This window comes from Anabrus simplex, chromosome 1 (assembly GCF_040414725.1).
Source record: "Anabrus simplex isolate iqAnaSimp1 chromosome 1, ASM4041472v1, whole genome shotgun sequence".
In the NCBI taxonomy this organism is placed as follows: domain Eukaryota; kingdom Metazoa; phylum Arthropoda; class Insecta; order Orthoptera; family Tettigoniidae; genus Anabrus; species Anabrus simplex.
The window spans coordinates 295,014,295-295,037,854 of NC_090265.1; the positions used below are offsets into that span (position 1 = coordinate 295,014,295).

General features: G+C 40.2%; 1 protein-coding gene across 2 annotated transcripts in view; it reads right to left on the reverse strand.

Annotated features, from left to right (window-relative positions):
- Positions 1-20,640, reverse strand: part of LOC137496886 (UDP-glycosyltransferase UGT5-like) — a 44,598-nt gene extending 23,958 nt beyond the window's left edge. The window contains exon 1 of one of the 2 annotated variants that reach the window (XM_067134791.2): positions 20,522-20,640. In XM_067134791.2, the coding sequence (XP_066990892.2) occupies positions 20,522-20,587 (66 nt within the window). In that variant the 5' untranslated portion in view covers positions 20,588-20,640. Of the gene's footprint in view, positions 1-11,669; positions 11,789-20,521 lie in introns of those variants that run through there. The other variant, XM_068231091.1, reaches the window with a different exon arrangement.
- Between the last annotated feature and the right edge of the window lie 2,920 nt (positions 20,641-23,560).

Sequence of the window (23,560 nt, forward strand, 5' to 3'; positions counted from 1 at the left end):
GCACCATGAGACAAATAATATAAAAACAAACAATGGCCAATGTAATGTAATATTTTTGATCAGTGTTATGCGCTTTCTGTATTGTAGGCCTTCAAATGAGGTTTTCTTCCGACTCTGAAATACTACTCTTAACTTAGTAGGTACGGTAAAACTGAATAAAACATAAATGATCAGAAATTGTATTATCTATAACTTATGTAGTATTTTTCGATAGGACCAATAACACAGGTATTTAAAAATTAAATTTTAAGTGCCTTTTCCTAAACTACCATTTCATCCTGGGTGAATAAAATTGTTTATCGCTTAGACTGTATTTTCTTATTCCCCGACTATATACACCGATTTTCAATGAACGCTGTTAACCCATTTTCTCATGGCTCGGCATTGATATGGACTTAGAAACAAAAATACAAATTAATGAATTAATTAATGTTATCATAGCCGATACGGTAAAAAATGTATAATTTAATAATTTAATGTATAATTTAATTCTATATACCTTTAGTTATGTAGTAATTATCGATAGGACCACTAATAATATGAATATTTGAGCGTAAAATTTTAATTCTTCCCCTTAACTATCATTTCACTCGGCGTGAACAAAATAACTTGTAGCCTAGATTGTAGTGGCTCATCCCCCGACCCTACACACCGATTTTAATGAAATTCTCTTCAGTCATCTTCTCGTGATGCGTGTACATACATACATACATACATACATACATACATACATACATACATACATACATACATACATACAGACGGGCAGACATTGCGGAAAAGTAAAAAGTGCATTTCCTTGTTACTGTGGAGATGGCCGATACAGAAATACCATTATTTTCAAATTCTGAGCAATGTACAGACAAAACTCTTATTTTATATATATATATATATATATATATATATATATATATAGATGTACACCTTGAGGCCGATATCCAATTCTTTTTCTAGCCACAAAGGCAATAGTTTTGCTAAACTGTTTGGCAACATGTCATCAAATAAATGTGATTGATGATTGCTGTTTGACAGGGCCTGACTTCTACGTCATCGACCCAGAAAGTAAATACGACAAGGAAACAAATGGGATAGAGTGTGGTGTGACAAGCTTGACAATTTTCATGTCATTGACGGTTGATTTAATGTATTAATATTCAGGTAGGGCCTAGTTTATTCCAGTAATTGTTGTGGTTGCAGGAGCCACCTTGATTCATTCTGGGATCTAGATGGGGATTGGAAGTCGGTTTCTCTTTGAATAACATGCTCATGCCCTCACAACGTGATTCATCCCATAGTCATTGCAATATTCGAACCTCAGTCGAAGGAATGGACTGTCATCATTTCGGACATTCTATTAACACCACCCTTGCCACCCAGTGGTTTGTACGTGTTGTAAAGGAAAATTTAAAAAGACGGAAAGTTCAGCTGCCACTAAATCCGTATCCTGGTGGGGTAGTGTATTGGGCTCAAAGTTTTCTTAATTATGAGTTGCTATGATAGGCATCATTATGTCATCAACGAATACATTTGGGATAACACAAGAACTAGTCAATAATTTACGATTATCGAAACAGACTTTCAACGTATTAGGTCGTGTTACGTACATGTAGTACGTGTTGAAATGATGTTAAGTACAGAACAAAAATGGCTAGCCGGACACCAGTGGGATCCGAACCCACTACCTCTCGATTTCGCGTCGGTTTCTCTACCAATTGATCTATGGTGGCCTAGGCCAGCTTTGTTCTGTTTGAAAGGATCTGAGCTACAGGTCTAGCACACTGTGGAGTTCGTTTAAGTCACCCGTTGTGGGGCATGTCAATGAATATTGAATTTTCACGACCGCATTGTAATCGAAACAGACTTTCAACGTATTAGGTCGTGTTACGTACATGTAGTACGTGTTGAAGTGATGTTAAGTACAGAACAAAAATGGCCAGCCGGACACCAGTGGGATCCGAACCCACAACCTCCCGATTTCAATATTCAATTTGCGATTATGTTTTTTTCTTGCTAGTGGCTTTACGTCGCGCCGACACAGATAGGTCTTATGGCGACGATGGGATAGGAAAGGCCTAGGAGTTGGAATGAAGCGGCCGTGGCCTTAATTGAGGTATAGCCCCAGCATTTGCGTGGTGTGAAAATGGGAAACCACGGAAAACCATCTTCAGTGCTGCCGACAGTGGGATTCGAACCCACTGTCTCCCGGAAAGGTTATGTTAAGAGGCCAAATCTTTCCCCAGAGGCTATATCAGCTTCCCAATTCATTCTCAGTACAATGTGTCCAATTGACCTGAAATCACTAAAGAGGTTGGATGTGGGGGGGGGGGGAATTTTACAGGGGACCGATGACCTAGATGTTAGCAGCGTGGGTTGGCGACCATGGGGCCCTTATCAGTCATGCCATTGCTTCCACTTAGTTGTGACAGGCTCCTTACTTTCATATATCCTATCCTATCCTATCCTATCCTATCCTATCCTATCCTATCCTATCCTATCCTATCCTATCCTACCTCTCTTGGTCAACACTTGGTCTTTTCTGACCCCGACAGTATTACGTATGGAGCCCTAGGGAGTCTTTCATTTTCACGCCCTTCGTGGCCCTTGTCTTTCTTAGGCCCATACCTTCATTTTTCGAAGTGTCGGACTCCTTCCATTTTTTCTATGACTACTCTCTGGTTAGTGGTATATAGAGGATGTTTGCCTAGTTGTCTTTCCTCTTAAAACAATAATCACTACCACCATCACTACTCTTATCATAGCCGGTGTGGTAGAACTGAATAAGATCTAAATGATCGTAAATTGTATTATCCATAACTTTTATTGTGTAGTAGGCTACTTTTCTATAGGACCAACAACATAGGTACCGTACTTGGCAATTAAATTTTAGACATCTTCCCCTAAACTATCATAACATCCTGGGTGAATAAAATTATTTCTAGCCTAGACTGTAGTTGCTTATGCCCAACTTTACATACTGATTTTCATTAAATTCTGTTTACCCATTTTCTAGTGGCTCGGCGTTGATATGGATCAAGCAACAACATTCAAATTCATGATTATCTCTGTTTTCATAGTCGGTACGGTAAAAATGTATAAGGCATAAATGCTCGAAAATTTAATTGTCTATAACTTTCGTTATGCAGTATTTATCGATAGGATCACTAATAACATAAATATTTGAGAATAACATTTCAGACCTACCCCTAAACTACCATTTCACTCAGCATGAATAAAATTATTTTGTAGCCTAGATTGTAGTGGCTCCTTCCCCGACCTCACATATCGATTTTCATTAAATTCTCTTCGTCCATTTTCTCGTGATGCGCGTACATACATTCATACAGAGAGACAGACAGACAGACAGACAGACAGACAGACAGACAGAAATGAGGGAAAATTTTAAAAAAGTCCATTTCCTTGTTACTGTTGGGATGGCCGATACAAAAATAACATTCCTTTTAAAGTATGAGCAATGTACAGACAACAATTTTATATATATATATATATATATATATATATATATATATAACACAAATTTCGAAACCATGAATGTAAAATATTGCTACATGTACCGGAAGCTGCATGTGTGGTGATTCCGTCAAGAGCAGAACTATAATTTCGTGTGGCTATTTCTAGCCGGGTGCAGCCCTCGTAAGGCAGACCCTCCGATAAGTGTGGGCGGCATCTGCCATGTGTAGGTAACTGTGTGTTATTGTGGTGGAAGATGGTGTTATGTGTGGTGTGTGAGTTGCAGGGATGTTGACAACAGCACAAACACCCAGCCCCCGAGCCATTGGAATTAACCAATGAAGGTTAAAATCCCCGACCCGGCCGGGAATCGAACCGGGGACCCTCTGATCAAAAGGCCAGTACGCCGACCATTCAGCCAACGAGTCGGACAAGAGTTGAACTACAACCTCACGTACTGTTTGCTCACCTGGACAATGGATATTTGCATCCTATTGCCAGTATGGCCTCAGCACGATAACGCAAGGTTATCTCAAACCAGGACGAGGTAAAGCTGCCATTACGAGTGAAAGTAGAATTTCAGACCTTGACGAACGAAGAGATAAGAGTGAAAGAACTCCCACTTTACGTCTAGCGTCAAACAGGTAGGTAAGGGTTATTCTGCCCGAAGGCAGGTCCGAACCTCCGCAGAGGTGTTCCTGAGACGGAGTTTACGTGCGGTAGGGTGGCCAATTCCTTTCCGCTCCTCCATTCCCTTACCTACCACCAACAGCGCGTGGCCACCCATCCAACTCCTGACCACGCCCAATGTTCCTTAACTTCGGAGATCTCACGAGATCCGGTGTTTCAACACGGCTACGGCCGTTGGCATAGCATCCAACACTTGACAGGTAATTGTCTTGACCAGAATATCTTCTGCAGGAATGACGCAGAACGCTTTATGACTAGGCAAGCTTGCACTCATCTGTCGGCCCCGCGGTGTAGGGGTAGAGTGTCTGCCTCTTACGCGGAGGCCCCGGGTTCGGTTCCCGGCCAGGCCAGGGATTTGTACCTGTATCTGAGGGCTGATTCGAGGTCCACTCTGCCTACGTGATTACAGTCGAGAAGCTATCTGACGGTAAGATGGCGGTCCCGGTTTATAAAGCCAAGAATAACGGTCGAGAGGATTCGTCGTGCTCGCCATACGACACTTTATACTCTGCAGGCCTTCGGGCTGAGCAGCGGACGCTTGGTAGGCCAAGGCCCTTCGGGGCTGTTGCGCCATGGAGCTTTTTTAAGCTTGCACTCGTATTTAGATCCCCCAGATACATAGGAGAAGAGATGCACACATTCTCTCTGTATTAGGGGAAAATGAATTGAAATGAGGTGAAACGTAGATGGCCGGGTTGAGTGGCTCAGACGACTAAGCCGCTGGCCTTCTGACCCCAAGTTGGCAGGTTCGATCCTGGCTCAGTTCGGTGCTATTTGAAGGTGGTCGGATGCGTCAGCCTCGTCCGGGTAGATTTACTGGCACGTAGAACTCCTGCGGATCAAAATTCCGGCACCTCGGCGTCTCCGAAAATAGTCAAAAGTAGTTAGTGGGGCGTAAAAACAACAACATTGTAGAATGATGACAAACAAGTTATATAGTCTTCTTCTTCTTCTACTTCTATTTCTGCCACTCTCCCACTCACAAACGCCTCACAGGTGTACTATATAGGCAAGAACCTGATATGGCGAGATACGTTTTATATTAGTGTTCCTTATGATAGTCAGCAATTATGTATAGTGTGTAGAAATCAAGGAGCTGCCTGGCCGAGGCGGTAAAGGCGTGCTCGGTTCGCCCGGATGGACGTGGGTTCGAATCCCCGTCAGGAAGTCTTAACATTTAAGAAACGAGATTTCCACTTCCGGAGGTGCATATGGCCCTGAGGTTCACTCAGCCTACAGCAAAAATGAGTACCAGGTTAATTCCCGGGGGCAAAGGCGGCCGGGCGTAGAGCCAACCACTCTACCCCGTCACGTGCCGCGGTTAACAATGGTGGAAGCCTTTACCTTCCACTCCTCCAAGGGCCTTCATGGCCTGTATGGAGGTGTCCCTCCTCTGCGAACCATGTGACCTTGCCGTGGTGGGGAGGCTTGCGTGTCCCAATGATGCAGATAGCCGAGCCGCAGGTGCAACCATATCGGATGGGTATCTGTTGAGAGACCAGACTAACGAATGGTTCATCGAAAGGGGGGTAGCAGCCTTTCGGTAGTTGCAAGGGCGGCAGTCTAGATGACTGACTGATACGGCCTTGTAATAATACTCAACATGGCTTAGCTGTGTTGATACTGCTACACGGTTGAAAGCAACGGGAAACTACAGCCGTAACTAACTCCCGAGGACATGCAGCTCTCTCTGTATGAATGATGTACGGATGATGGCTTCCTCCCGGGTAAAATATTCCGGAGGTAAACTAGTCCCCCCTTCGGATCTCCGGGTGGGGACTACACGAGAGGGGGCGATCATCAGGAAGATGGATACTGACATTCTGCGAGTCGGAGCGTGGAATGTTAGAAGTTTGAATCGTTGTGGTAGGTTAGTGAATCTGAAAAGGGAGATGGATAGGCTAAAGTTAGATGTAGTTGGCATAAGTGAAGTACGTTGGCAGGAAGAACAAGATTTTTGATCAGGCGACTACCGAATTATCAACACAAAATCAAACAGAAGAAATGCAGGAGTTGGTTTAATAATGAATAAGAAAATAGGGCTGCGGGTAAGCTACTACGACCACCATAGTGAAAGAATTATTGTCATCAAGATAGACACCAAACCAATGCCCAATAGTGCAGCTCTATATGCCTACTAGTTCAGCGGATGATGAAGAAATCGAAAGAATATATGAGGTTATAGAAGATTTAATACAATATGTAAAAGGTGACGAGAATCTAATTGTGATGGGAGACTGGAATGCAGTGGTAGGCCAAGGAAGAGAAGGTAGTACAGTAGGAGAATTTGGATTGGGACAAAGGAACGAAAGAGGAAGTCGGCTGGTTGAATTCTGCACTGATCATAATTTAGTCCTTGCCAATACTTGGTTCAAACACCACAAACGACGGCTGTATACGTGGACGAGACATGGAGACACTGGAAGGTATCAAATAGACTTCATTATGATTAGGCAGAGCTTCAGAAACCAGGTGTTGGATTGCAAAACTTTCCCAGGAGCAGACGTGGACTCTGACCACAACTTGTTGGTCATGAAATGCCATCTGAAGTTGAAGAAATTGAAGAAAGGAAAGAATGCAAAAAGATGGGATCTAGACAAGTTGAAAGAAAAGAGTGTGAGGGATTGTTTCAAGGAACATGTTGCACAAGGACTAAATGAAAAGGCTGAAGGAAACACTATAGAGGAAGAGTGGAGAGTCATGAAAAATGAAGTCAGTAGGGCTGCTGAAGAAATGTTAGGAAGGAAGAAAAGATCAACTAAGAATCAGTGGATAACTCAGGAGATATTAGACCTGATTGATGAACGACGAAAATACAAGAATGCTAGAAATGAAGAGGGTAGAAAAGAATACAGGCGATTAAAGAATCAAGTGGATAGAAAGTGCCAGATAGCTAAGGAAGAATGGCTGAAGGAGAAGTGCAAGGATGTCGAAGGCTGTATGGTCCTGGGAAAGGTAGATGCTGCATACAGGAAAATCAAGTAAACCTTTGGAGAAAGGAAATCTAGGTGTATGAATATTAAGAGCTCAGATGGAAAACCACTTCTAGGGAAAGAAGACAAAGCAGAAGGATGGCAGGAGCATATCCAACAGGTGTATCAAGGTAAAGATGTAGATAATTTGGTTCTGTAACATGAAGAGGCTGTTGATGCTGATGAAATGGGAGACCCAATTTTGAGGTCAGAGTTTGAGAGAGCTGTGAGTGACCTAAATAGGAACAAGGCACCTGGAATTGATGACATTCCCTCTGAATTACTGACTGCCTTAGGAGAAACCAGCATGGCAAGGTTATTTCATTTAGTGTGCAAGATGTATGAGACAGGAGAAGTCCCATCCGATTTTCAGAAGAATGTTGTTATACCTATTCCCAAGAAAGCCGGTGCTGACAGGTGTGAAAACTACCGCACCATTAGTTTAGTATCTCATGCCTGCAAAATTCTAACACGTATTATTTACAGAAGAATGGAAAAACAAGTTGAAGGTGAGTTGGGGGAAGATCAATTTGGCTTAAGAAGAAATGTAGGAACACGTGAAGCAATCCTGACTTTACGTCTGATCTTAGAGGATCGAATCAAGAAGGACAAGCCCACGTACATGGCATTCGTAGATCTAGAAAAGGCATTCGATAATGTTGATTGGACCAAGCTATTTATGATTCTGAAGATGATGGGGATCAGATACCGAGAACGAAGAATTATCTACAATATGTATAAAAATCAGTCTGCAGTGATAAGAATCGAGGGCTTTGAAAAAGATACAGCAATCCAGAAAGAAGTGAGGCAAGGCTGCAGTTTGTTCCCTCTCCTTTTCAATGTTTACATAGAACAGGCAGTAAGGGAAATCAAAGAGAAATTTGGAAAGGGAATCACAGTCCAAGGAGAAGAAATCAAAACCTTGAGATTTGCCGATGATATTGTTATTTTATCTGAGACTGCAGAAGATCTCGAGAAGTTGCTGAATGGTATGGATGAAGTCTTGGGTAAGGAGTACAAGATGAAAATAAATAAGTCCAAAACAAAAGTAATGGAGTGCAGTCGAACGAAGGCAGGTGATGCGGGAAATATTAGATTAGGAAATGAAGTCTTAAAGGAAGTAGATGAATATTGTTACTTGGGTAGTAAAATAACTAACGATGGCAGAAGTAAGGAGGACATAAAATGCAGATTAGCACAAGCAAGGAAGAGCTTTCTTAAGAAAAGAAATTTGCTCACTTCAAACATTGATATCGGAATTAGAAAGATGTTTTTGAAGACTTTCGGGTGGAGCGTGGCATTGTGTGGAAGTGAAACATGGACGATAACTAGATCAGAAAGAAAGAGAATAGAAGCTTTTGAAATGTGGTGTTACAGAAGAATGCTGAAGGTGAGATGGATAGATCGAATCACGAATGAAGAGATATTGAATCGATTTGGTGAGAGGAGATCAATTTGGCTAAATTTGACGAGAAGAAGAGTTAGAATGATAGGACACATCTTAAGACACCCAGGACTTGTTCAGTTGGTTTTTTAAGGAAGTGTAGGTGGTAAGAACGGTAGGGGTAGACCAAGGTATGAATATGACAAACAGATTAGAGCAGACGTAGGATGCAATAGTTACGTAGAAATGAAAAGGTTAGCACAGGATAGGGTGGCATGGAGGGCTGCATCAAACCAGTCTATGGACTGATGACTCAAACAACAACATGGAGGTGTCTTTGTCTTTGTGTAGATATGTGTGTGTCCTGGGACAAACACAAATATCCAGTTACCAAACTTGAAATTATCCTTACATGACCCTCTGACCTAACGATCACTACACCGACCATTCAGCCAAGGAGCCGAACACATCGCGACGATGGGATAGGGCAGGGCTAGGAGTGGGAAGAAACCGGCCTTGGTCTTAACTGAGGTACGGATCCCGTCGTCGGTAGCCTTAATGGTGTTCTTTTTCTGTATCCCATATTCATCAGCAAAGACTGGGGCTGTGCCATGGCCGCTACCTTCCCAATCCCAAACTCACATCACCATGATTTATACGGAGTTCAAGAAAGCGTTTGACAAGATTGATCGCAGTGTGCTTCTTAGAAAACTATCGGGATTTGGATTTAACAATCCTATGCTAAAACTCATCTCCTCCTATTTACATAACATACTGGGCCCCTCTGGTTAGCACTGGGAGTCCTCTACACTCAGGATCTTGACGGGTTCTTCTCGTTGTGGGGCTATTTCAGAGAGTCGCAGTGCCGCAGCTAGCTAAGGTGTCTGGATTGGTGGGTGCCTTCGCTCTAGTGGTAGCGAATCGCGTCTATCGTAGGAGGTCGGATTGGGAATCTTACCGGGCTACCTAGTTTCCCGAGCAAATTTCTCAGAGTATCTCTCAAATTTCGTGACGTGTCTATGCATTGAGGTTTCCAGTTCGTCGCTGTTCTGTTTGGATTTCCTGTTTTCATGACTTATACGATGCGTGTAGCAACATTGACTTTTTTTTGGTGGTTAGAGTTTCTCATAATTCATTGTGACCATGAGGTTGGAATTTGATTCAGTTTACAGGTAAGGTTATTTACGGCTAATTATTAATGAAAGGATGGTGATATTCTGGATTGGATTCCGTATATTCATTGAAATAACCCTAGCTGACTAAGACGAAACCACAGTGCAATCTAACCTTTTAACTTATGAAATCATTTCTAACGAAACCAATCAATTGACTTGTCCCTATCTCAACATAATGCAGTGATATTGGTTTAAGCAATTCTTATTTTCCAATAGCTAGTCGTGAATACGAACACAAGTTTACAATGCTTATTAATTTGCATTGACCTTGGAATTGATAACCATTTTTTAGATCTCATTTAACCTGTTATGTCTGGATGAATCAACCTATCTGATAATATCCTTTGCTTAATTTCATTTAAAATGGGTACTTTCATGTCATATTTTGTGCAAGGCGTACATTATAGGGAGTTTTGCTTTTATTTGCGTCGAATGAGTCCAGCCAATAATGCCTTTTCATGTGTTAATTACCCTAACTGAAATCAGTGATCATTGCTATATCCTAATTAAATTATATTGTCCTGAGGATGCTCGTCTTAACGCAACAATAACTGCACGCCCATCCTCACACATAGCTTCGAGGATCACCTTGACTTAACACTACTGCATGAAATGAACGATAGGAAAACAACACATGTAACAACAAGAAATATTTACACTCATGTGTCAATCAGCATCATGATATCTCTACTACTTAAAATTGGTTACTATGCCCATGAAGTTCTACACTTAACCTAACTGATATCATGGTACGTGTCCTCGTAGCCATGTGTGTGGTAAGCTCCCTACACGCCGCAAGCGTATCGCTACCGTACCGGCCGAAAATCGTAATAACGGAACGTGGATTTTAAATACGGCATTCGTAGTGTCGCGGTAATAGATTGAATCACAGTAGCCGACATTGCATCGCAATTAGTAATCATCAACATCATAATATTAGCTTACACTTACTTATGAACATTACAATTTCAGCATACACTTATATATACGAACATTACGTATCCATTTACATGATCTAATTCCATAACAACCTTAACACATTTGAATGGCACGCTCTTCGTGACGAATTGCACGGTGAACTTTCACTATCACATCTCAAATTATTTCACAACTTTCATTACACAGCACATATCACTACATGAATCACTTGAATACACGTGAGCTCGCCCACGCCTCATTAGCATACCTCGATATCACACTGCACTGAATTATTTATCACCACAATAACTATCACCATTGCAGGCACTTAATACACTTGGCACTCACATCATCATTACGATATTCACTTTACGTCGATTCATATTATTATTATCACGCGTAACTTCACTATTTATTGTATTATTTACCTGCGCAATATCTTCTTTGATACCACGATATGCCGTAGCCTCCTTCTTATTATCGTCATTCTTATCCATGTTTTCGTGTTTGTTACCTGTGTACATCATTGAAATTTTTATCTCACTCTCATGTAGATCACACCTGAAAAAGGCTAACATTAGATTATCAAGTACACATGCTGCAATTAATCATTCGAAGAATAATTCGCCCTTGAATTCACGGTTCACTATCTCGCTACTCGAAACAAATCACATCTCCATTACCCATGCGTTACCGGTATTTACTTTATAATAAATATGCTCAAATTCTGCTCTAACACATGTCACATATGCATGCATAAGCTCGTACCTTTCAGTAATTACGATACAACGTAATGTAAACAATGCCGACGTCAATTCCTACCATAAATAATCATACACTCACAAGATACCGTAAAATTTCTAACACCGTGTCGCCAAACGCGTATATAAATTACCACAGGCCAAGTAACTCCATATCAAATCGCTCATTGTGCACTTATTCTCGCGTCTAAACGAACTACTTCAGGACATGTATTTACACTACTATCTACATCATGACTACTAAGAAATCCAATAAAATGAAACATGAAAAAGCATTATTATTAAAATGAAGATTACTGACTTGGAGACCAGGGTGGAGAAAGCGCATGCTCTATGTAAACCTTCCCCGTAACCACGCCATCGTCTCAGCTGGACCCGCTTTTACAATTTAGCTCTCCATGTTTTCGTATTTGTTACCTGTGTACATCATTGTAATTTTTATCTCACTCTCATGTAGATCACACCTGAAAAAGGCTCAAGTACACACAAATTCATATTAAGTTTAACAATGCATATACTTCCAGATATACGTAACTATTCACAAGATACCGACATTCTTTTCCAAGTACCACATTGATTTTCGTATAATGGCTTGGCCTTGTATAACTTCCAATATTTCGTTGCTATTTATCACTACTGACACTCATTTACTGCGTACATCGTATATTACAACTCCTTTTATACATTCAACTTATATACGCTTCAACTTCTATTAATATATACCAATAATTTGCTTGTTTAACAACAACCTTTCTTGAGCTTCACATATATCGACTGCACACTACCATTACATCAACAACAATGGAAAAGCTTCATATTCCGCCTTTCTCATCCAAACAAAAGACATGGAACAGAAGTGTATCATACTAGATGTGGAAGTTCATCTTAAGTACATACTTATGTCTATCAATACCTAGGTGTCGCCACCGTCACTCTTACCATCTCTCGCTATTTTACATTACATAACATTACCCAGTTTGTATGATCTTTGGTTTCGTCATAGTTAATACAGTCTATATTCTACATTTAGCTTAAACCTAACATTATGTACATGATTTTACACATCATTCCGCTCAAAAATGAATGTAAAGTCTCTATCTTCACGCTCACTTTCTCGCGTTTTCGTCATATGTAGTTGAGTTCATGTTCAGACTCTTCCGGCGCCATGTTCTCGGACCTCGTGTTTGCTGTACTTACTCGCGCTATTGCGCTCGTTCGACGTGGAAACGGCACAATACAGTATATCAGTTTGTCACGTATCATCAGATCAAATCTTTTGTGTTCAATATGAATTCAGGTGTACCTCAAGGTTCAAATTTAGAACCACTCTTGTTTATGTTATTTATAAATGAATTGCCAGATGTTCTTGTAAATTCCAAATGCGTCATGTTTGCCGACGATCTTAAGTTGTACAAGGAGGTATCACATATTAGTGACTGCATTTCTCTAAGCAGTGACATTGAGAATATCTGCATGTGGAGCGTCAAGAATAAAATCACATTTAATATCAGCAAATGCTTCGTGATGACTTATTCTACGGTGAACGATCCTTTTCAGTGTTAATAATTCATGAACGGACAGAATCTGAAACACGTCGTGTCCGTAAATGACTTAAGGGCTACAATGAGTAGTAACTTATCATTCAGTAGGTAAGGGTTTTTCTGCCCGAAGGTAGGTCCGAACCTCCGCAGAGGTGTTCCTGAGCCGGAGTTTACGTGCGGTAGGGTGGCCAGTTCCTTTCCGCTCCTCCATTCCCTTACCCCCACCAACAGCGCGTGGCAACCCATCCAACTCCTGACCACGCCCAATATTGATTAACTTCGGAGATCTCACGGGATCCGGTGTTTCAACACGGCTACGGCCGTTGGCTTATCACTCAGTGCACATATTGAAATAATATTAAAACAGCACTGAAACAACTACGTTTTATCATCAGAAAGAGGAAGGACATAAATAACTCTTAAGATTTTATGTGTTCTCTATAACGCATTCGTGAGGTCAAAATTAGAATATGGATACCAAATTACAAATCATATATAAATAAAATTGAACAGTTTCGAAAGAGATTCTTACGGTTTATTTATCACAAGAAGCATAATCAGTCAGCATATAGGTTGAGATTATCATATAGTCACTTATTAGAAGAATTTAGCTACAATTCATTAAGCGCTCGCCGAGAATTATAACAACAACTGTTTCTACACAAAATTATGAATGGCGTTATAGATAGTGGAGATCTACTAGCCAGAATACATTTTAACGTAAGCAAATCTAACTTGCGTAACCGGACATATTTACTATCCCTTATCCAACACATCTATATAAATAAAATTGTTTCTGTTTGTCTGTTTGTCTGTCTGTTTGTCTGTTCCACCATCACGTCGAAACGGCTGGATAGATCTCAACCAAACTTCATATTTAGAGTATACTGACCCCGGGGAAGGTTTCGATATGCATATCATTTTAAAATCTTTGAAAAGACGGGGGTTTTATAGGAAAAACGGTTTTCCTCCATTTTCTCTTATACTATTATAGGCGAAATATCGAATTTGTCGTATAAGGACGAGACAAAGCTCAATTTAATCCTCTTGACGCAAAGAACAAAACTCGGTAAGCCCTACGGGCCCGAAAACCATGTTTTAAGGCCCTAAAACCAACCGTTACGGAGATATTGGCACCACACTACCCCTGCTCTAGGAATCGGATAAAGAAATGAACTGCCGTAACCATGGCAACGTCAGCTCCAGGATTCTAGAGCAGTGAGATTATGCATGTACGTTTGGGCATAGCTGTCAACCAAAATAGGTACAAATAAGACTTAATATCTGGGAAAAAAATATACTGTTGTGTAAGGCACTCATAGGACTCCTTTGGGCGGGGATGGAAAGGGGGTGAAGAACGAGTGTAAAAATCTATATAAATAAAATTGTTTCTGTTTGTCTGTTCCACCATCACGTCGAAACGGCTGGATAGATCTCAACCAAACTTCATATTTAGGGTATACTCATCCCGGAGAAGGTTTTGATATGCATATCATTTGAAAATCCTTGAATAGACAGGGGGTTTATAGGAAAACCAGAATGGTTTTTCCACCATAACGTCGAAACGGCTGGATAGATCTCAACCAAACTTCATATTTAGAGGATACTCATCGCGGGGAAGTTTTCCATATGCATATCATTTTAAAATATTTGAATATATGGGGGGTTTATAGGAAAATCAGAATGGTTTTTCCACCATCACGTCGAAACGGCTGGATGGATCTCAACCAAACATTGTATTTAGAGTATACTAATCCCGGGGAAGGTTTAGATATGCATATCATTTTAAAATCCTTGAATAGACGGGGGGTTTATAGGAAAACCAGAGTGGTTTTCCCACCATCACGTCGAAACGGCTGGATAGATCTCAGCCAAACTTCATATTTAGAGTATACTCATCCCAGGAAAGGTTCCGATATGCATATAATTTTAAAATCTTTGAATAGACGGGGTGTTTATAGGGAAACCACAGTGGTTTTCCTCTATTTTCTCTTATACTATTGATTTTCTGTAAACTTCGTTTACCGTACGTGAAACGTCTCTTCATTATAAACAACTTTCGTTATGTTCATAATTTACCTTACTCTTCACATGACGGAGAAATTTACAATTTTCTGCTGGTATCATGCTCTGCATTTAGTGACCGACAGACCGACAACGAACCTACAGGTTACCATGGCAACGTCTCTGACTGCATGCCAGTAGGGAAGTAACGTATTGCCATTTTCCTCATCATGCTTTTAAATTCGTGGTTGTTCCTTGGGTAGATGGCAAGAGAGGCATCAATCGGCTCATCTGCGGGATATTGGCGGAATATCGTTGGAGGTTATAACCGCCCTCGAATAGATTAAGTAATAACACCATTAGTCATCTTCATATTTGTTTACCTAAGAATCACTGAACCTAAATTTCTCCTCTGTTAGCGCTTTATTATATCCATAACTCACGGCATTTATTTATTTGTCGTTATCCGGCTGTCCTCAGTTATAATCCATTTTCTATTAGTTTCAACATTCTTAACTGTATTATTTTCTTCCTTAATTACGCCGTATGTACGTGAATGCTAGAAACTACTGGATGCATTTCCACCAAGATTCGTATTTAGAATACACCTGTCCTTGATAGGTTTCAGGGCAAATATTGTTTCTAAATCCCTGAACTAACTGGGGGTTTATACGAAACCGAAACAGTGATTTTGCACTTCCAAAAAATATACACAACAAAAGTTTATGGAAGTCTACCTACCTTGGTAGAAATTAATGTCTAAACCTTTTTTTCTCATGTGCATCATTTCGATACGAGGATCAATAAGGGAGATATCATTAAAGGACCGTTTTTCTGTACAAGTCCCATCGGACTTAACTCACGAGCGGGTGCGTGTAAAGCGTATTCCTTACAACTTGAAAACTACTGAAGACATTCGAAACAAAATTTATATTTAGCATCCACCTGTCCAAAGGTAGGTTTTAAACGTAAATAACATTTCATGTTCCGGAATGGACTGGCGGTTTATAAGGAACCGAAATGGTGATTTTACTCTTCCACAATATATACAGAACAAGACCAACCTGACTGGAAATCGACCAAACCTGATGGAATTCCACCTCTAAACCTTTTTTTTCATGTGCATTTTTTCGTCAGGAGGATTAATAAGGGAGATATCATGAATGGTCACTTTTGCAGGTTAAGTCCAGCGGACATAGCCCAAAAGGTGTTTTACATGGAGCAGATTCCTTATCTATATAAATCAAATCGTAACGACTGTGTACCTCTACACTGACTATTTTGGCGAAATTTTCGTACAGCTTTCCGTTTAAGGGGTAATAATAACAATCTCCATAATTTTTGATTTCCTGAAAGTCCTAATTTTTACCCGCCTCGCCCAAAATCCACATTGTGGCATAATCTGCTAGAAGAATAAGAAGATAATTGAAATTTGACAAAATTATACGTTTTAGCCTGTAACGAATGAAAAATCCTATATCATTAAATTTTTCATTTTTTATCCCCGAAGAATATCGAAATATGCAGGCAATTTTAATGATGGTGCAGACCTTCGGAAATTCCTATCACGTAACGGATTGCACAATCTCCGTTCAATTTGGAATGATCTACAACCTTGGTCTTATGACTTTATGCCGTATCTGTATCCCTTTTACGTTTGATTTTTCTCTATTAATCGATGTTAAGTCAATTTGGAAGTTTCACATGCATTATTCATACTTTCAATTACTTATATGAAATACAGAATCATCAAACTCTTCACGAAAATTGGCCCACTCAGTAGCCATATGTGAGCCAAATGCTACGTATGTAGCTGTCACATTATTATCCGAAAAGTAATGTAATGTGAGATGATCTTACAAAACCTTTACCCTGTTCCACGTTTCTAAATCTGACCCAAGAATAGATGACATATCATTGGACCAGCCATTTAGGCCACTAAATCCGGCGTGTCTTATGGTATAATCCTTTGTCGATATGACGTACGTTTAGTAGCAGTTAATCTGTAAATGAAGGTCTTCAATATTGTAAACACGCATATACTTTCGTATGTCGATCTATATATATTCACTGATGTCGATTTAGCGATCGAGAAAGGGTCGGTCTGCTATTGTAATCAGTACTCCCCACACCGACTTTGACTGGCAGTAGGAAAGGGTTCCTTCTCCAACTCCTGTGTAACTGTCATTAGTAAGGAAGGCCTACAATTGTAATGAATAGTTCCCTTCTCGATTTGACTTGCAGAAGGTAAGTGAGCATGCAGTTTTGTTTAAAACTCCCCTACCCGATTGTGTTTGGCAGTAGGCAAGGGTGCCCGCCATTATAAAGAAATGTACTCATCTAAAATGTGACTGGAATTAGGCATAGTGGCCTGCTATTTTGATGGAAACTCACCAACTTGGTGTGACTGGCAGTACGCTGGCTGGCAGTAGGAAAAGGGGCCTGTCATTATAATGATAACTGCACAACTCAATTTCGAGTGATAGTAGGGTAATTGCCTGCCATTATAATAAAAACTGTAATCTGTCTGGAGGTAGGAAAGGGGGGCTGCCATTTTAACGAAAACTCCCCAAATCGATTCTGTCCGCATAGTAGGCAATGGGGCCTGCAATTATAATGTAAACTTCCCAACCTGATTGTGAATGCCAGTAGGCAAGTGAGCCTGCCGTTATATCACAAATCCGTAACAAACACTTTACATTGGAAACGTACGGGGACCTCCCCATGCTCTTTCTCGGATAACGCTAAGAGACATGCAATTTTAAAACTATCTTATTTACTGCATGTACACTATTTACTTCGATATTCGAATACAATGTAGAATACCGTAGCGAAGCACGGGTACATTCGCTAGTTAATTCATAAAAATTCGCCATTAGTAAGGATGTGTAGTACCTTTAATGACTTTATTCAGAAACCACGACATAGATCCCTCAATGTTCCTAAAAGACTTCAAAAATGCCTAGTGATTTTCTTTAGTGAATATACTTAAAAATCTTAAAAAATAGCATCTCATAAAAAGAAAATAGAATTCATTACACTATCTCTTTGTCAATAATCCAAATGGAATTCAACTGTCTATAAACTTCGATATATTATTTTTTACTGTTAATCATGCACCTGACCTGTTCGCATATGTGTGTGCCTGCACATAAAGTTTTAGTTCTTTCTACGTATGAAATCAGGAACCAGTAATTTCAGCACTATCTAATCCTGATCTGTATATAACCTATTGTTGTTTTTGCCATTTTCCTTCTAAATTTGTTGATTATAAATTTTCAATATCTGTTGTTAATTTCTCGTGATCCTTTTCCGTTTTGCAATATATATTGTTGTACTATATTTTGTAATGTCTGTTGTAATTGTAGTGCAACTCTGTTACAGCTATGTGTCATAAATAAATAAACCTCTGATTTGTAAGTTCAACTTTAGTCCACCAGCAAGAAAAGCAAAAAAAAAAAAAAAAAAAAAAAAAAAAAATAATAATAGAGAAATTGACCAACAACCATAAAGTCAGTTCAGACCTACAGGCACGAAAGTTTTAAATTATCGATAATATGACCTGTCCGCCTCTGTGGTGAAGTGGTTAGTGTGATTAGCTGCCACCCCCGGAGGCCGTGGTTCGATTCCCGGCTTTGCCACGAAATTTGAAATGTGGTACGAGGGCTGGAAGGGGGTCCACTCAGCCTCGGGAGGTCAACTGAGTAGAGTTGGGTTCGATTCCCAACTCAGGCATCCTGGAAGTGGTTTTCCGTGGTTTTCCACTTCTCCTCCAGGGAAATACCGTGATGGTACCTAATATAAGGCCACGGCCGCTTCCTTCCCCCTTCCTTGCCTATCCCTTCCAATCTTCCCATCTCCCCGCAAGGTCCCTGTTCAGCATAGCAGGTGAGGGTGAACAGGTTAAGTAAGTAATATGACCTAAAGTCACTGCAAAAAGTAGAGAATATTGTAAAGATTTTATTAAGCCCTAGGAATCTTAAATCTCTCTCCAAAACAGCGCTCAGATTGCTCTGAATAACTCGGTATAAGATATTGTCATAAACAGTAGTGCTAATATTTTGAGTAAGTGTTGGCATTTAGAACCCAAAACCTCGGGTTCAAACCCGACAGAGGTAGTCGAATTCAAAAAGAAGTCCATTCGGCACTCCGTATCGTATGGTATGGGCATGTGAAAGATCTCTGGTGACATATTTAGTGTTTTCACTCGGCAAAATTAAACAACACCTCAACAATAGGTTGCCCGGCAGAGATCCGGTTTACTGTGTCATCTGATAGAGTAAAACGGAACACAAAAATTGACGAACCTGCAGCCTAAATGGAGTCCGGTTACAATACATGCAAACGATAGCTTAGGCCATACGGCTATTGTTTATTGAGAATGAATATAATTTCGATTCGACCGGGTAATTTACATTAATTTTTTTTACTTGACATTTGAAAAGACGGAAAGCTTAGCAGCTAAGTCGCACTCTATTTCATGACCTCGAATTTTTCGGCAATGCTAAATTTAACACCTTTCTCAAAAAATGAAATGTCGTAAGGCTTTTAGTGCCGGGATATCCCAGGACGGGTTCGGCTCGCCAGGTGCAGGTCTTTCTATTTGACTGCCGTAGGCGACCTGCACGTCGTGATGAGGATGAAATGATGATGAAGACAACACATACACCCAGCCCCCGTGCCATTGGAAATAACCAATTAAGGTTAAAATCCCCGACCCGGCCGGGAATCGAAACCGGGACCCACTGAACCGAAGGCCAGTACGCTGACCGTTCAGCCAACAACCTTTCTCAATGACCTATTGCCAGACTGAGTGGCTAAGAAGGAAGAGCGAGGACTTTTTGAGCCAAGTTGGCGGGTATGGTCCGATTATATTTGAGTGGGCTCAAATATGCAGGTCACGTACTGGTATAATTATTGGCACGTAAAGTATTTCCCCCGCCTCTGTGGTGTAGTGGTTAGCGTGATTAGCTGCCACCCCCGGAGGTCCGGGTTCGATTCCCGGCTCTGCCACGAAATTTGAAAAGTGGTACGAGGGCCTGAACGGGGTCCACTCAGCCTCGGGAGGTCAACTGAGTAGAGGTGGGTTCGATTCCCACCTCAGCCATCCTGGAAGTGGTTTTCCGGTTTCCCACTTCTCCTCCAGGCAAATGCCGGGATGGTACCTAACTTAAGGCCACGGCCGCTTCCTTCCCTCTTCCTTGCCTATCCCTTAAAATCTTCCCATCCCTCCACAAGGCCCCTGTTCAGCATAGCAGGTGAGGCCGCCTGGGCGAGGTACTGGTCATACTCCCCAGTTGTATTCCCCGACCAAGAGTCTGAAGCTCCAGGACACTGCCCTTGAGGCGGTAGAGGTGGGATCCCTCGCTAAGTCCGAGGGAAAAACCGAACCTGGAGGGTAAACAGATGATGATGATGATGAAAGTATTTCCCATGGAAAATATTTCCGGCATCTTCGCGTCATCAAAAGCCGTAAAGGAACATAAAGCAAATAATATAATTATTGTTAAAAATAATAATGATCTCTGAATGTAGTGTGATTTTTAATAACATGAAATGTAATAATAGCGGCTACGGACTGAACTCGATATTCCTATAACCTACTTACCTGGAAGCGAATATGTTCGAACGTAGCTGAAGGATCACGTAACACTAACAGCACAGTTGCTGACATGGATATACCTCTGTGGGCTAATAGCACCTGCGTCGAACGCTATTGGCCTTCTCTCACACAATGAGGTAACATTAGTGTATGTCTTCATCACACGGCCTCCTTTCCTCCCCTTAACAATTAGTTTAGTGATAATGTAAAGTCGGGACATTGAGGGGTCGGCTTTTACTGAAGCATATTATGGTCTAAATTTTCACCCGCGAAGACATTAATTAGTAAATGGGCAACGGATAATTCTTCACTGCAGGTAGTTACACACAGTCAAATTTCCAGGTGCAATGCATAAGATAGGAAAATATTAACGTGGAGAATAGCACAAAAGAAACCTCTCAATTCTTAAGGTCTGTAATTTCCCCACAAAGTAATAACAGATATTGTCCTATCATACTTCGTTGCATCCTGCAGTAGTCGGTATCGTGTCTTATTTGAGTTTCATTAACTAGATTTTGAACCGAGCTCGATAGCTGCAGTCGCTTAAGTGCGGCCAGTATCCAGTAATCGGGAGATAGTGGGTTCGATCCCCACTGCCGGCAGCCCTGAAGATGGTTTTCCGTGGTTTCCCACTTTCACACCAGGCAAATGTTGGGGCTGTACCTTAATTAAGGCCACGGCCGCTTCCTTCCACTTCCTAGGCCTTTCCTCTCCCATCGTCGCTATTAGACATATCTTTGTCGGTGCGACGTAAAACAAAATAGCAAAAAAAAAAAAAAAAAAAACTACATTTTAATCGTGCTTTAGAGTACGTGAATAGTTTAAGTGGCATGAACGTACATTCTCTGAAGTGAGATTCAAATTCTCAGTCTGATGAAGTCACATGAGTATGCTACAGCGTTTGTGCCATTTCTATAAATGCTGTACACAATGTTTAAGACCTAATCGCAATATACTTATAGCAATAGCTGATGGTTCTTCATTAAACGGAGTCAGCTACCGTACAACATTCAATAGTGACCACCAATGTTATCCCCTTAAGAAAATAATAATAATAATAATAATAATAATAATAATAATAATAATAATAATAATAATAATCATCATCATCATCATCATCATCATCATCATTGACGTTACAATTAGGCCATGAAACTAGAATGTCTCCATGGAACAGAAACGGTAATTCTGAACACGAACTCCCAGAAGAAATATAATATCATAAGGGAAATCCTAGGTCCAAAACCAGAGGGGAATGAACCAGACACAGATAGAAAGATAAAATAATAACAAAGTACAGATAAAAATGTTACGGACACATCGAAATAATAAACTCTACTAGACCGACAAAACAAATAGTCGAATTCTATGAATGGAAGGATAAATCGAACACAAGCACTATGAAATGGATTAGAGAAATAATAAACGATTGTAAATTTGCAGGAATCACACAAGAAAAGATCCAAAGCAAGGATATGTTCAAATTCAAAATTCACAGCAGAAGAAATTGAAAAATAAAAATCGCGAAACAACTGAGACCAAGAAGAGAAGCAAGTCCGAAGCAAAATAATGCAAGAAATGTATTCATTCATGTATTTATTTATTTATTTATTTATTTATTTATTTATTTATTTATTTATTTATTTATTTATTTATTTTTATCTGCTCCTTCAGCGGTGGCCCTCTCTTAAACGTACCGAAACGCTATTATATGATAAAATCGAAGACAACTAAGCTAAATAAAAGATTTGGAGAAATAGTGAAGAAAGAAAGAAAGAAAGCAAAATACAACAAGAAAAGAAATATAAAACATAAAAGTAAAAAGAAATAAAGAAATACAGTATAGGCCTAATGAAAAAGAAGTAAAATAGAAACCAAACACATAAGCCGATTCATATACAGAATGCATTTCATAATAACATAAAGTGAAACAAATATGGCAATAAGCACAGATATGACTTAAACTCTATGTAGGCCTACTATTGTGTTGTTCTACAAAAAACCAGGACAAAGTAAGGCTGTAATTACGACATTACGAGTGTAATTGTAGAATTTCATATCTTGACTAACGGACAAATAAGGTGAAAGGGCTGAAATTTAGTTTCTTGCTTAGAAATTCTCACTAGTAATTGTAAGGGGTTTTGCTGTGATCTGGACGAAACGGCAGTCAAAGACAGGGGAAACTCGCTTAAGGCACGGTGCCATTTGTACCTACTGCGTATAGAAGGCAGAGTTCTGGCACGGGATAGTAACCCGAGGAAGAAGATGACAATGACTTAGTATATAGAGATGACGAACACTGGTTGCCACAGTGTCGGTTTTCTGTCCACGCAGAATTTTCTAGGCTAAAATAATGACGCCAGTTCCAGGTGGACACCAGCCCCAAAACAAATCCATGTTAAAAAGGGAAGAATTTTGACCATTTGAAGTAAAAAATACTAATTATCACCGATACACGGTAAACATAAAAACCATGGATATGTAGTATCATGATCTATGCTCTACAATATCCACTCTTACAGCACACATCCCCATACCATGCCACAAGACAGTCCCACCTCTCAAGATCTACGTTCTACAAAAGGGAAACTCATTTAGTACATAATATTATGGCCATAAATATTCTCCTAATATACCTACAGGTACTCGCATAAATATTCGGTCAGTCTGATTTTTCACACACTTTTATTGGGTAGTTATTCTTACACTATAATGATAACGTATAATGCAAAGAAACATGTAGGAAAACGTCGTAATACGTTCTACAAACATTGTGATGTAATTCAAACTCTTCTGACAGTACGCCCTTTGTCGTACATTAAATAAAAGCAATAATTCCAGTGCCACCTCAAAAATATTCGGCCACTGTACAAAAAGCAACATAAACTCGCATAATTCACAACACTGTTACGCATTCAGTACTTTTTAGGTCCAGCTTGATGTTTTAGGGCCTATTCCAGTCGATTCGGCATACAGGCGATAACTTTCTTGATATAATCAGGGCGTAATGCCGCCCATTCCCTTAGCAGTCTCCTCTTCAAGTCT